Source organism: Carettochelys insculpta, chromosome 12, assembly GCF_033958435.1.
Source record: "Carettochelys insculpta isolate YL-2023 chromosome 12, ASM3395843v1, whole genome shotgun sequence".
NCBI classification, from domain to species: Eukaryota; Metazoa; Chordata; order Testudines; family Carettochelyidae; genus Carettochelys; species Carettochelys insculpta.
In genome coordinates this window covers 27,899,622-27,915,115 of record NC_134148.1, presented here as the reverse complement: position 1 = coordinate 27,915,115, position 15,494 = coordinate 27,899,622, and the positions used below count along the sequence as shown (strand labels likewise).

The 15,494-nt window shown below is 41.8% G+C and overlaps 1 protein-coding gene across 12 annotated transcripts in view; it reads right to left on the bottom strand.

The window, feature by feature from the left end:
• The window catches only part of ADAMTSL3 (ADAMTS like 3), a 340,842-nt gene that overhangs the window by 46,616 nt on the left and 278,732 nt on the right, over window positions 1-15,494 (bottom strand). For all 12 annotated transcript variants that reach the window (XR_012647201.1, XM_075007108.1, XM_075007110.1 and 9 more), the window contains 3 exons: window positions 14,371-15,463; window positions 9,744-9,871; window positions 9,293-9,421 (listed from right to left, as the gene is read on the bottom strand). Coding sequence is in view for 11 of the 12 variants with exons in the window: in XM_075007108.1 (XP_074863209.1) it covers window positions 9,293-9,421; window positions 9,744-9,871; window positions 14,371-15,463 (1,350 nt within the window). In the remaining variant the exon portion in view is untranslated. The remainder of the gene's footprint in view (window positions 1-9,292; window positions 9,422-9,743; window positions 9,872-14,370; window positions 15,464-15,494) is intronic.

Sequence of the window (15,494 nt, the reverse complement as noted above, 5' to 3'; positions counted from 1 at the left end):
TGTACAAAGCAGCGTGTCCCTCCCAGACCAAGCAGGCAGCCCCAGGCCCGGGCGCCAGCCCACTGCCTGTCCCACAGGGGGCTGCATGGGCCCCGGGAGGCGGGTGCCTGCCCCTGCCCATGCCCCTGCCATAGCTGGGAGTGGGCCAGCCACATGGACAACAGCCCAACCCCAGACACAGTACCAGTTGTTTTGCACAATTGGTTCTATTTTCAAAGGTAAGAGGTTTTGTTTTTCCACCCCTGTGTCCCTCATTACTGGGCAGGGGTTGGGGAGGGATGAGTGGTGAAGGGCGGGGTCGTGGTGGGGAGGGTGTAAGGCTGCGGGCCCAAGGCCCTCATGGGGAGGGGGCCCTCTGGGGACAGTGACTGGGGGCGGCAGGAGAAGTTCTCCTATAGGGCCTCCCAGATCCACAGGGGGGAACTACACCCAGCTGTTCGTAGGGTAGGTGGCAGCCCCCCGTGACGCATCTGCACCTACACATCCCCAATGGCCAGCAGGGGATGTAGATTCTCACCTCTATCTTCCAGCACAGGCCAGAGTTGCAAAACATATGGGTGTTGTGTGTCTGGCCCAACAACCCAACATAAATGTTCAGATTCTGTCCCCAGTGGTCGACCAGGGCCTGTAGCATGATGGAGTAGTACCCATCGTGGTTTATCAAATGAGCCACGCTGTAGTCTGGGGCATGGATGGGGATGTGGGGCCTGTCGATGGAGCTGAAGCACTTGGGGAACTCCAGGTGAAGCCAGCCAAAAGCACATCCAGGTCTGCAAGCTGGACAACCCTCAGGAGCAGGAAGGTGTTGACAACTGTCACTATGTATACGGGGCGGAGACCGAGCACACACCTGAAGGAGTGAGGGAGGTTGTCCCTGGGTCCCAGTGGGCTCTTCTATCCCCTCCTATCCTCCTTCCCTCCCAGATTCTCTGGGTGCCCCCTGGGGGAGCACCCCCTAGCAGTGGGTCTATGTGAGAGTGGGATAGCATGGTCCTCTGGGGACAGGTCTATCCCCTCAACCCCACACTCACACACCTGACCCTGCTCCCCGAGGGTCCCCCTTGGGCAGAACCTTCCCTGCTCCCATCTTCATGCAGGGCCTGCAGCCTGAGTGTGCTTTATTAGCATGATGATAGCTCTGACAGCAGATCTCCCCATGCTGAACTGGTTCCTGATGGAACAGTAGCTTTCCAGGGTGGAACGCTTCCATAGGGCGAGGGAGACCTGCTTCTCTGGGGATGGTGGGCCACATCCAGGTATCCTGCCTCTGGAGAGGGGGGATGAGCCATGTGCAAAGCCCCAGGAAGGCGTCCTTCCTTATATGGAAATTGCGGAGCCATTGCTGGTCATCCCACTACCCCATGACCAGATGATCCCACCAGTTGAAAGTAAGGGTGTGCCTCCAGACCTGCCTGAGCACACGGGGGGGTGGGTATGGGTGGGACCCTGGAGCATCGAGAGTGTGCTCCTTAATCCTAATGGCAGGTGTCCCCCTCCAGAAGAGGTGGAAGATGGCCGTGATCAGCAGCTTGAGCAACTGCGAGTGGGTTCAGCACAAACCAGGGTCTGCTCTGGCTCCATGGCTAACTGAAAAGAGCAAACTCTGTCACAGAAAGCATGTGAGCCCTGAAGTAGCTACGCAGTCCTTCGAGGAGGTAGGCAAGCCTTAGCAAGGGCAGGGAACATGGGTGGGATGAGTCCCTTTACGGGTGCGGCTGGCTGGGTCTCCCAGAAGGCCTTGCCATCCACGCGACCCTATCTGACATGGTTCCAGGGTCTGTTTTGTCGAAAGAGCAGCTGGCTGTGTGGCCACTCTCCATTGGCCAAGTGGATTGCTTTTTCGATCCGCTTTTGTGTGTGGACATGATCTGTTGACAGGGGTTTTGTGGAGAAATCTCTTCCAATGGTAACGTCTGTCAACAGATCGCTCTAGTGTAGACACAGCCCTTGCAATTCTTTAAGAGGAAAATACTATGTCTTGGTAACTTACCTCGGGGAAGTTGCCTGAATATTGCTTGTCCAACAAACACAGATCTATGGTAGGGTTAAACTTTATTTCTGAGATACACAAAATAGAAAACCCAACAATGCGAATGCATAACTTTTCACCATGAGTCTATACAAAGGCAAGAGAAGTAAGATTAAGAGCTCCCCCCTCCCTTCTTTAAGCTAATAAGGAATAGAAACATTTTGTCTTCTATTCCTGTTACTACATGTGAAATTTTAGCAAAACACCAGAGCGCTTCCCCATCCACAGACTTTCGAAATTCACTATTAATTTGTATCAAGAAGTACAAAAGGGAAACTAAACATGAATGTTTCTCAAGTCCAAGGATTTTATAGATTTTTTTATGAAGTGAAAAACAAAATATGAAGGACAGAGTACATCATTAAAAGCTTATTTAGTGCAGGCAAATTTAAAGGAGAGAGGGAAGATCAAATTGTTAGCTTTATCTGCAATGATTTCAACTGTGTAAAATTGCTTATCTGATTCTGATGGGTAAACAATTGGTTCATATCTGTTTAATGTCTGTAAATAAGAGAACTACTAACAAGCTAACAGTGGGTCAATATTTTGTATCATTAACGGGATTTTAACAGTATAGCAGTATATGCAGAGCAGCAAAATTATGTTCAGTGCTGTACAAAATATAGATTAAAATGCAGCCTCTTACTTTGAGACGGTTCTAATACAAAATAAGTCAGCAGGTGCAATAAAATGTATGGAATGTTTACAATTTAAACACAGCAGTTTTCCTTTCTATTTTCTCACCAGAAGATGGCACACAGTACACAGTCTATACATACTGGTTCATTTTCCCCCTCATTCGCTCCACACCACTCTACTCAATTTCAGCTCAGAACTTTCTGTCTTTTAGAACAGACTCTGATAGGTTTAGTTTATTTTCTGTAATAACGACAAAAAATCCTTCTGCAAATATAATAAATGTCATCCAGTAGCAATTTGGAGTAAATGCTATTGATATTTATACCACATGTGTTGATTGAAAAGTAGTTGGCTAAAACAATGGAATATGAATTTTTCCAGAATGTTATGAATATTTCCTAACATATATGGCTTACGTCCTCTAAAATGAGTTTGTTACAATTAGAGGGAAATACTCTTATAAATTGAAAGGAAGACAGAAATCTATACTATTAGCTTCAACAAATTAGTAGAAATAATTTTCATAGCCCTTGCCCTCATAGTCTGTTACTTATTAGAATAAACGCTTTACATGATATAACTCCATTTTTGCAATTTTAAACTGATGATTAGAGTGTGAGAGAAAGTCTTTTAGAGAGAGAGAAAATCAAATTAATCAGTGAGACATGAAACATATGTTCTTCTGGAACATTAAAAATGTAATATTAAACTTCTTTGTTTGATGGTGTTAACGGATACTCACATTGCTCCAGGTAACACAGTCTAATAAGCTAGTATCCCAAAGTATTTTGTTCAGGGTAAAAGCATTATTTTGTAGTCTTGTTGGCTATGAGTCATTCAATTAAAGAGTATACTGTAGAGCCACTAGCTGGCCACAAGGTGATGCTAGAAAGTTCATCCTTCCTTTACATCTTCAGCTCTCAGCATGCTCTCTCAGTATGGGAAGCTGCTCCTAGTCTCCACTCTTTGCACTGGTGAACAAGCCACTAAGGCATCAATTTTGTACAGATCCATAACAGTATTTTCCGTATGTTGCAGCAAGACAATTGCTATGTGTGCAGTCACATGGATGGTACTGCCAAGGAGAGGCAAGTGTGTGCACGGTGAGACAGAGATTACAAAAGTACAGTATGTGAAGAATGTGCCAGAGAGAAATCCCTGGGTTGCACAGCTGTAACTGAGAGTAGAATCTGGTTCCACAAAAAAACACCAAAGCCAAGAAAATGTGTAGTCATTTAAAAATTCTGCCAAGAACCTGGCACTACTTCAATATGCCATAGTGTGCACTCTATCCTTCACACATACATCCTTTTTTGTGGGGTGGGGAACATGGCAAACATCTAAACGGGCCACAGGCAATCATATTCACTTAACATGCATTAGAGTTGCATGAATAAGGTCAGCAGGCCTTGCTGAGCACTCCTCCGCATATCTTGCTGAGCCTTGTCTGGTAATATTTAATACGCAGAAAGAGGCAGGCTAGTGGTCACAGAAAAGAAGTCATTGCAGCTGACCTTCACCTACTTAAGAAAAGGGACAATAGTGGAAACCTCACCCCACAAACTAACCAGAGTCTCCTGGACACTAAAAGAAAAAGTCTACCTTCTAATCAACATTATCGGTAGATACAGATGATGAGAAACAATTGGTGAACCCATAAATACCACAGACCTACATCTGATATTCCTTCAAATGCATTTCTTGGGGGAGGAATAAATAAATAAAAACAAGAACATGTGCTTATCACTTTTCATCCTCAAGTCACAGAACCACTTTCAAAGACGGGAAACTATCAACACCCCCAGTTTACAGGTGTAGTAATTCAGACACAGATTTATCCTACAACAAGTGAATGGCAGAATCAGGTATAAACCCAGGTCTCCTGGCTGGCAGTCCACTTGTACAGGTTCCACCTCACAAAACCGGCAATCTCTGGTCCAGCAAGCTTTGTGATCCATTAAGACCGCTGATGTTACAGAACCAGAGAGCCCTTGGCCATGGGGATGTTCTGCTTGTGATGTCCCGCTCGTGATGTCCCATGGCCAGGGCTGACGCCAGTGCCCCAGGGCTGGGGTCAGGGTCATGTTGGCAGTCCATGTGGACATGGCTGAACCCAGTGTCCTGGAGCCAGTGCCCAAGCTGGCAGCCTGGCTGTGGCTGGAACCAGCCTCCATAGGACCAGAAGCTGGGGCTGCAGTCAGCAGCCCAGTCGCATCTAGGATGAGGCCAGAGCAGGCCAGGCTGGAGGTAAGGGGGCAGTAGGGGCTCAAGTTGTTTGGAGTGGGGTGTCAGAGGGCCAGTGGGGCACAGAGCTGCCAGCAGGGAGGGGCAGCAGATTGAGGGAGGGACAGCAGATTGCAGGAGGGGTAGGGAGACCTCCTTTCATCCAGCAAATTGCCTTGTTCAGGTGCCGAGGGTACCAGACGAGGAAGGTGCAACCTGTAATCACGAAACTATGAAAATTCTACATGAAGTGTCAAAAATATTCAACATGTTTTATTTATAACATGAGCTTCAGTTGAACCATTGACAAATGGAACAGGAAAAATGCACTCAATAACATAACTGAGTACACTGCATGTCCTTTTCCTGCCTATCTGGACTAAACAAGTGATGGACAACCTAGACTAATGAGTGGGCCACAGAGTGGCCCGCCTTCATCTCAGTGGGCTGCAAAACTGTCATAACCAAGAATGTCACCTGAGATAAGGCAGTTTGCTAACTGTGCTTGTATACCTAGAATTTGCAGGGTGTGCCAGCTGAACCATAGCTGTGCTTTGATTGGATTCACAGGAAGTGCATGGCTTTCACAGTCATGTCATGTGCCCTTGGTTTATGTGCGTGTCACTTTAGAGTCATAGAACACTAGAACCGAAAGGGACCTCAAGAGCCATTGAGTCCAGTTCCCTGCCCTCCTGGCAGGACCAAACACCACCTAGACCATCCCCGAAAGGTGTCTGTCTAACCTGCTCTTAAATATCTCACACAATGGAGATTCCACAACCACCCTGGGTAACTTATTCCAGTGTTCAACCACCCTGACAGTTATGAAGTTTTTCTTAATGTGTAATCTAAACCTCCCTTGGTGCAATTTAAGACCATTGCTCCTTGTCCTCTCCTCACAGGCCAAGGAGAACAATTTTTCTCCCTCCACCTTGTAACCCTCTTTGAGGCATTTGAAAACAGCTATCACGTCCCCTCTAAGTCTTCTCTTTTCTAAACTAACAAGCCCATTTCTTTCAGTCCTGCCTCATAGCTCATATTTTCTAGACCTTTAATCATTCTTGTTGCTCTTCTCTGGACCATCTCCAATTTCTCCTATCTTTCTTGAAATGTGGTGCCCAGAACTGGACACTATACTCCAACTGAGGCCTAATGAGCACTGAGTAGAGCAGAAGAACGACTTCTCATGTCTTGTTCACAACACTCCCGTTAATGCATCCCAGAATCATGTCTACCTTTTTTGCAACAGCATCACACTGTTGACTCATATTTAGCTTGTGGTGACCCCTAAATCCCTTTCCACAGTACTCCTTCCGAGACAATCGCTTCCCATTCTACATGTAGGAAGCTGTTTCTTTCTTCCCAAGTGGAGTACTTTGCATTTGTCCTGATTAAACTTCACCCTTTTTTCCTTAGACCATTTCTCCAGTTTGTCAAGATCATTCTGAATTATGAACTATCCTTCAAGTACAGGTACTCTCTATGCCAATATCAAAATCATTGATGAAGACACTGAATAGAACTGGTCCCAAAACAGATCCCTGCAGAACCCCACTGGTTATGCCCTTCCAGCATGACTGCAAATTATTAATAACTACTCTCTGAATACAGTTTATCCAGTCAGTTGTGCATCCACCTTATAATGGCACCATCTAAGTTGTATGTGCTTAGTTTATTGATAAGAAGATGATGTGAGAGCTTGTCAGATGCCTTAGTAATACTGGCTGGGAAAAAAAAATACACGCAGATGGAAACCAGCAGAATCTGGCAACCTTGTGGGATAATAGTAAACAAAATATCTCATGGGCCACACATAGATCTCCAATGGGCCACAGGTTGCCCACCACTGGATTAAGCAGTTTGGAAACTGCAATTTTAGTCAAAAATTGCTTATTCTTCAGTGAAGCCTCAGTTCAATACTGCACTTAGGACATGCTCAACTTTAAGCACATGATATAATCCCACATGAGCAAAGTTATGCACATACATAAGTATCTGGAGGTTCCAGATTTAATTGTGCTGTCCTTATAGAGTACAGAAATATAGTCAATTCTTTTCCAATGCATATTTTTTTGGGATCAAGCATTAAAGTGTTCTGCATTTTCACTAAAGTTTGAAAAAAATCTGTAAACAAGGCATTACTAACTTTTCTCACAAAAAACAAAAATCTCATTTTTCCTATAAAGCACATTCTGGCAGGTTTGTTCCTCTCTTATAATAAAACAGATTAACAAGGCTTTTTAACTCTCTGCTATTGGAGCAATTCAGTGATGTACAACATTCGATTAATGAAAGGAAGACAAAAACAAGTGTCCTTACCTCATTTCTAAACTAATTTTTCTGCCATTAGTTTGATGGATGTTTTAAAAAGTGCAAAATACATTTCTACAAATAACTTCTACTTCTCAGGAATCACAGGAAATAAAGCAATAAGATAAATCATTTGAAGTCAACAGTGGTGTAATGTTTTAGCATAATTAGACCCTGCCCACTAGCAAACACAACTGTAAAGTCTAGAAATTAAAACCCTCCTGGGTGGCTATTAATTGATATTTAGATTATTAATGCTTACCCATCCTAACAAAATTAATACTAACAGTGTGACTTGAACTCTCCTGAATCTGAGATGCAAGTCAGTGGTACAAAGTATTGCCAAATATGGCTGGAAAATATTTCTTCCCCAAAGCAATAGCCTTAGTTTGAAAAGTGCATAACAGAAGCATTTGCCCCAATATCCGTCAGTCTGGCACCACTATTATTTAAAAGTATTTGTAGAACTATTTAAATTCATATACTTCTATCACTATTTTGGTCTAATGTCAACATCTTTCTTCTGGACAACTGCAAATACAGTTTCCCAAAAGCAATAAGAATGGAGCTGGCACACTGACTTACCTAATAATTTATTTTCAACCATCTGTAACTTTTGTTGTTTCCAAGTACTAGTGCAAACTCATCAGGAATGTGCTAACTGAACATTCACCTATGTTCGTGATTAAACAAGACACCAAATGTTGACCCAGGCTTTATTAAAATAATAATACTATTATCATGGTGAATTAACTTTTAAGGTGATTAGTTTAAAGAATGTGACAAAGAGATTAACACATTATGTATCAACCTTGCCTGCACAAACTGAGATATATAGAAGTAAGATGAGACACTGAATTACCTAATATACGTAGTTTCTTCACACTCGAATTGCTACTCCAGAAGTGCTGAACTAAAGAAACTCTACATATTTTTGTGACCCAGCATTCAAGGAGCCTCATGCTCTTTGTCTGTTTCCCAAAATTACAAAATGCTGGTTGCAATAGGTAAACTTATTTTCCCATCAAGTTTCAAGTTCTGCAGGAGTGAGCCTGGAGATTTTATTTGCAGTTCTTTATGGCCTAGACACCTGAGCATTTCCTATGAAGGCAAGAGACTACAATGGTGCAGCAAATTTTCTAATAAGCAGGTTAGCTGGCTGTGGAGCCAATACTTAAGATGGTCATCTGCTTTGGTGGTCCTCAGAGAAAGAGAAAGAGAGAAAACATCTGTCCTTCTCTAAGGCTAGAGCCACACTACAGTGGAAAATTGACCCACTGAGGGTCTATCTTCTGGGGTTTCATTTTGTGCATGTATGAAAAGACTCTCCCGGAGTTGACTTCGACTTCTGTACACAAGAATGGCTATACTGGGTTAGACCAAAAGTCCATCTAGCCCAGTATCCTGTCTTCTGACAGAGACCAATGCCTGATGCCCCAGAGGGGTGAACAGAACATGTAATCACAAAAGTAATCCCTCACCTGACATCCATTTCCATCCTCTGACAGAGGCTAGTGACACCATTCCTATCTACCTTGCCTAATATCCATTGATGGACCTAATCTCCATCAATTTATCTAGTTGTTTTTTGAACCCTTTTAAAGTCTTGGTCTTTACAACCTCTTCTGGCAAGGAATTCCACAGGCTTACTATGCACTGTGTGAAGAAAAACTTCCTCTTGTTAGTTTTAAACCTACTACCTGTTAATACAAGTCTCTGGAGTACATCCTTCATTAGGATGGGTCAGCAACCCTTCCAGGCTCTGTTCACAGTGAGAGGCAAGGAATAAGGAAGACGGATGGGAGAAATGCTCCCGTTGACCTTCCACCATGATGAGGACAGACACGGCAGTCAAATATGGATAAATCAATTTTTACTACACAACTGGCGTAGCTAAAATTGGGTATTGGTACTTGATCTCTATGTCTAATATAGACATAGCCTAAGAGAAAAGGGATACACAGAGCAAAGCTGACATACTAAAAAAAAAGGTATGCTACCAGTAACAACCTTCTTTTTTTTGAGAGACAGAGAACAAGGCAAGCTTCTTTTTCCAACACTAAAAGGAATTTCAACCATGTTCTTGCTTACCTTTCACGGGACATTTAATTGTAATGTTTGCTCCAATTCTTGCCACTATCACGCCTCCAACAGTTACCGAAAGATTACTAACTTCCAGATTTGTGACATTTATTCCAAGGGACAAAATGACAGGAGCCTCTTCAAAAGAAAAGGAAAAGAACTGTCATTTTAAAACATATGAATTTGAAATTTAATGTGCTTCATAAATCTTGTATTTTAAATGATCATGTAAGCAGAAATAAGTTTGAAATCAAACATACAGATAAGTAGGATGAATCAGCTAACTTGACTCATGGCTGGTGTGGCTTTTGTTGCAATACAATTTAAGAGTAATCAGAAGTCTTTATTTCTAGTTACTATGTCAATCAAATTCAATCCACATTTAGGAGGGGAGGATGGGTCTTAGTGCTAGACAAAGAAATGACTCTCATACTACAACAGATGCCATGATCAATCTTACCTGCATACAAGAGCAAAGAAGTTGCCCTATCAGAATCAAAGTCATTGACCACCACACATCCATACAGGCCAAGTTCCTTTTGGGTAGGATTGAGAATCTGTACTTTTCCAGTGCCATCCAAAATCACTCTAAATAACAGTTAAGGAGAAAAAGAAGTTTATTCATGGAGGAACAAATTATGTGCCCAGCTCACATATTTCATCTCTAAATCAAGTCTCCCCTTAATAATATAGGAGTAAGAACCTTCCAAACAAGGACACACAGCAGCCCAATAGAATTCACTCAAGTCAATCGAGTAGAGAACCCTCCATGCCTGCAATGTGCCTCCTTCCCCCATGATGGCAAGGAGAAGCAACAAAAGAATGTGTGCAGAGACAGATCCTCCAAGTCATCTTTTCCTCTCAAACAGCAACGTGGAGCTGCAGGAGATGGACATGCAGGAGATTGGCAGCATCTGCATATTCTCACCAAATACATCCTCCTCACTGTGCAGCAGAACAACACTGGTTGCTCTGCCAGGAGATCTCCCAGACCTACTGGGAAATGGGCAGGATTTGACCTTAAATGAACAAGCTTATGTGGGACAGTCATAACAAAAATGAGCAATTTAATGCGGACCCCACAGATAGCACTGCTTTTCATCTCAGATCAGCAGTTTTGGAAACCACAGTGCAAGGTGACTGGGGTATAACTTATGGAAAGTCTTAGGACTGGTAAGTGGTGGGATCGCAGGCTCTCAGCAGGGGGAGGAAATAAGAATCAGGGATTTACATGTTTAAGGGCTACCTGATTTTTTGTACTGATATAGTTTTAAATTATTTTTCCCCTTAGCAATAAAGCTGCAGCCTTTCCACAAGTACCGTATGCCATCTGAACCCCTTTCCTAATACGTCAGTGGCAAGGTACATGACCTAAAGCCATGTGGGAATAGTTTCAAAATGCCAACCTGATGTATTTATACTTTTCCCTTGTCAGATTTACCAGCAGCAAGTAACTTTAGCTACAATGAGCTTTTGTGGGAATGAACTGCTCCAGAATCTGAAGAAGTGGGCCTTTCCCATGAAAGATCATTACCTAATAAATAAAATTGTTAGTCTTTAAGGTGCTACAGGACTGCTTGCTTTGTTTTGTGAAGATACAGACTACCATAGCTATCCCTCTGAGACTATTTAGTTACAACGTGCACCACAGCACACATAAATAAATTGTTGATCGGACATCCTACTTGACTGGCTAAACTTACAAAAATAAAGCTATATTATGTGGGAAACATAAAAGCATGTTAAAAGAAAATCCTGCTTCGTGTATGGGATAAAATCACTTATCTCGCAAATTAATACATCTAGGCTATGTCTACAAGTCAATGTCAACAAAACCCGCAGAGAATCCACATTAAAAATGCGTTCGGTCTACATACTGTTGACAGAAATTGGCACTTTTGTCAACAGCCTTCTGCCTCTCCCCCCATGAGGCAGAATGTCTTTCTCAACAGAATCTGTAGACAAAAAAGCCATATGGACACTCCGAAGGTGGGGGTGGGGCCTCCATCGACACACAGGGCTAATAGGTCACTGGGCAGCCCTGTCTGCTGTGCTTCTGGCTGGCTGTTCAGTCAAGAGAGCCGCTGGGCAGCCTGGCAGCTCTCAGTGCTATGTGCTTTCATGTGTGGCCATGATCTGTTGATTGAAGTTTTGTTGGAAGATAGCTTCCGACTGTAACTTCTGTCTACAGATCACTGTAGTGTAGACATAACCATAGAGCACAACGTCCATACCAACGACATATTTTGCAGACACATTAGTGTATGTCCCATACATTTCTGAATATATATATTATTTTCTTATTACAAAAAGAGTGGAATTGAGACCGAGTTGCTAGTGACACTGTAAAATAGTACGAATTTCTCTGTGAGAAAGGGCAATTTATATTGTACACATTCGAAATAAAAATACATATCAACAAAACATATGCTAACAATGAAAACATTAGTTGCGACAAATAAATATGAAATTACAAATGTCCCATGAACTAAAAAATAATTGGCAGGGGCATCACACTCCAAAAACGTTTTCATTCTTCATTAAAAAAAAAAAAAGAACTTATTTTTGGCATCTCTGCTTTAATTGATAGCCCCACAGAACTGTATTTTTCTTGGCAGTGGGGTAAACCAGTTAAGTATGTTGAGGAATATCCAAAAATTCCTTTATCATTTCAGAATAATTTCTTTATTATTCAAAGGTTAGATATAATTCCAACAGGCTAAACCATAAAGCTAATACTAATATTATCAGGTAAGTTCCTCAGTTACCAACAGTGGAATAAAGTATTTGCTCAAAACTGAACAAATATATGAGAATACACTTTGCTCTACCTTCTCTCCAACTATATTTCTAAACTGTGGTTGTAGTGTACATCTTGTTAAATTTTGGCATTCGATTACCTTTAATAAAAAAGATTCAGAGGTAATGAAGGTTTAAAAATTACAAGGATTTTGTTTTTTTCTAAATCAATATTATGTTTTACAAATTCTGCACAGTGTGTGCATCTAAAAATCATTATCTTTTCGTGAAAGCAAGCTTTTCAGAGACGTCTCCTATCTATAAAATGGTGAATAATACTAGAACAGATAACATTTCTAGAACTGGAAGTAACTTTTTATGGATGTGGTATAGGATCATATGACTGTAAGGGACCTCAAGAGGCCATCTAGTCCAGGCCCCTGCTCTCATGGGAGGAGGAAGTATTCTTTAGACCATTCCTTATAGGTATATTTGTATAACCAGTTCTTAAAAATCTCCAATGACAGAAATTCCACCACTTCCCTGGGCAATTTAATCCAGCACGTAACTACCCTGACAGCTAGGAAGTCTTTCCTAATGTTCAGTGGCTTAGCTCTTGCCACAGTTTAAGCCCGCTGCTTCTTGTCTTATTTGTAGTAATTAAGGAGATTTAGGAGAACATTTTTTCTTCCTCTGTCCTGTAACTGAAACAAGCCCAATTTCCCCCAGTTATCCCTCATAGGTCATTTTTTTAAAGACATTTAATCATTTTTGTTGCTCTTCTCTGGATTTTCTCCAATTTCTCCCCATCTTTCCTGAAATGGGCGTGCAGAACTGGACACAATACTCCACCAGCTGAAGTTAATCAACACTGAGTAGAGCAGAAGAACTACTTCTGATGTCTTACTTACAACACTCATCCAAACACATTGCTTTATGTGCAGCAGTGTTAAACTGCTGACTCTTATTTAGCTAGCGATCCACCATGACTTGCAGATCCCTTCCTGCAATTCTCCTGCCCAGGCAGTTATTTTCCATGTTGTATGTGTGTAACTGAGTGTTCTTTCCTAAGTGGAGCATGTTGCTTTTTCTTTATTGAATTTCATCATATTTACTTCAGATGATTTCTCCAGTTTGCCCAGCTCTCCTTGACTTTTAATCCTATCCTCCAGAACACTTATAGCCTCTTCCAGCTTGGTATCACCCACAAATGGTATTAGCGTACTTTCTATACCATTATCTAAATCACTGATGAAGATATTGAGCAAAACTGGGTCCATGGATATTTGCTTTATATCTGTGGGTATTCACATCTGCAGCTCATTTTTGCAGATACAAATGTGGCTACAAATGTATTTAGAACAATACAAATTTGTGGATATCCACTTTATATCCCCAGGTATCCCCCATTTGTGTATGTTAATGTGCACAGCTGTGGCTCACTTTTGCGGATACAGATATGGATGCAAAATTTTGTATCCATGAGGGGCTCTACTGATCTCTTGTGGGATTCCACTGATAGGCCCTTCCAGTTTGACTGTGAACCACTGATCACTAAGCTACTCTACTCTATGGTTTATCAAAATGTGCTCACACTCCTCCCAATGACATTTACTGTAATATACATCTATTCATTCACCAATGCATATAAGCTACTTTAGACAGAATGTACAAAACATATAGGCTATAGCTGCCCAGAGGGTTTTTCCAGCAAAACTGGACTTCTGTCAGAAAAAAACATGGAGAATCTATACACAAAATGCGCTTTGTCAACAGTCTGCCAACTAACTTTGGCACATTCACCAGCAGCGTTATACTTCTCCCCATTCAGGTATAATGTTCTTGGGCATTTTTGTTGACAGGCAGGGCTTCCGGTTCACCAGTCAGCCCCGTTTGCAGAGCTTCCAGTCAGCCGTTCTGTCGAGAGAGAGCTGGGCAGTCCAGCTGCTCTCTGTCGACAGAGTGGATTGCTCTTTTGATATGATTGTATGTGTAGCTGCAGTCTGTTGACAGAAATTTTACTGGGAAATCCCTCCCAACAGTCCCTTCTGACAACAGATGCTTCTTATGCATATGTAGCCATAAAATACATTCTCCTTTGTCACATAAAAACCAATCCATATATCAATGGATTAAATGTGTGCTTTTCCTTTAATGTTCCTTTAATTTGTGGGACAATCTGAGACACATTTCACATTTCACATTTCTAACAAAGAGGTGAAAAGCAGAGCTCATATTTACTTCATTTTCACAATAGTTTTTTAACTTTACATAGAAAAGTAGATTTGAATATTTGCTAATAACATAACAAAAGTCATATAAAACCCAAAGAACCCCTATTTACTTACTTCTCAGAGGATTTTAATGCTTCACCATCTTTTGTCCACGTATATTTAGGCTTACTAATGTCTGTAGTTTCACACAGTAAATTAACAGTACTAGTACTCTTAGTCAGAAAAACTCTGTTTCCAATTTGTACAGTTATCGTTTTATTAAAGGAAATTCTGGGAACTTGTTTTTGCCATATAATACCAGGTCTCTTTTGATTGAACATCAGCTTGTCTAGAGTTTTTGTGTTGAAACGTTCAGAGATGTTTGGTGATTTATCAGTGAGTTTTGAAGCTAACTTTTCTCCACGCAAGCCTTTCAGTTTTTCAGCAGTAAGTGTCAGTGGTGCAGATAATTCAGCAACTAACTGATATATGACTTGGGATGCCAAATCATCACTGATCTCTCCAGTTTCAATGAACTGACTCACGTTCCTTATTAGCTCTTCAAACTGTATAGTATCCATGCTGTAAGCACCTTGAAGAACTGCTGCCTCCAGACGTTTGCTCTTGAACTCATGTGAGTTGTACTCTTCTGCTGAATTACTCACATGGGTTCCAAAATTTCTCAGGAAAGGTTGATCATTAACTTGTCCATCACCCAGATACAGCTCATTCTTTTTACTCCACAATTGCCACATTTTGCTCATTTTATGCCATTTGGCTCCAAAACTGTTGGCTTCATTGTGATCTGTACCACTGTTCTCATTTGCATGTTTTCTAAAAGCTGGAGGTTCTATTAGCCGATTGTCGGTGCCAATAAGTTTGAGAACAAAGGTATCGTGCACAGAGCCTGCAATACACCTGTACACGCCGATATCTACGGCTCCAAGGCTATGTATTTTCAATGATCCTGATTTAGTGATGCCAAGTCTTTTAGAGTTTTGTAGATGTTGCCCATCTTTTTCCCATTGGATAAGTGACTTCTGAAACCTTCGTACTGGGCACTTAATTACGACGGATGTTTTTGGAAGTAGATAGGCTCGGCTTCCAATGGTAAAATTAATGCGTTTCTCTTGCCGTGTCTGTATGTAGACTCGGTGGATACTGACAATCTGAGGTCCCTGGGCAGCATGTTTTTCTGTAAGCTTGGGTTTAATGCCTTGTTTAATCTCTGAAACAGCAATCAAGAGTTGAAAAAGACT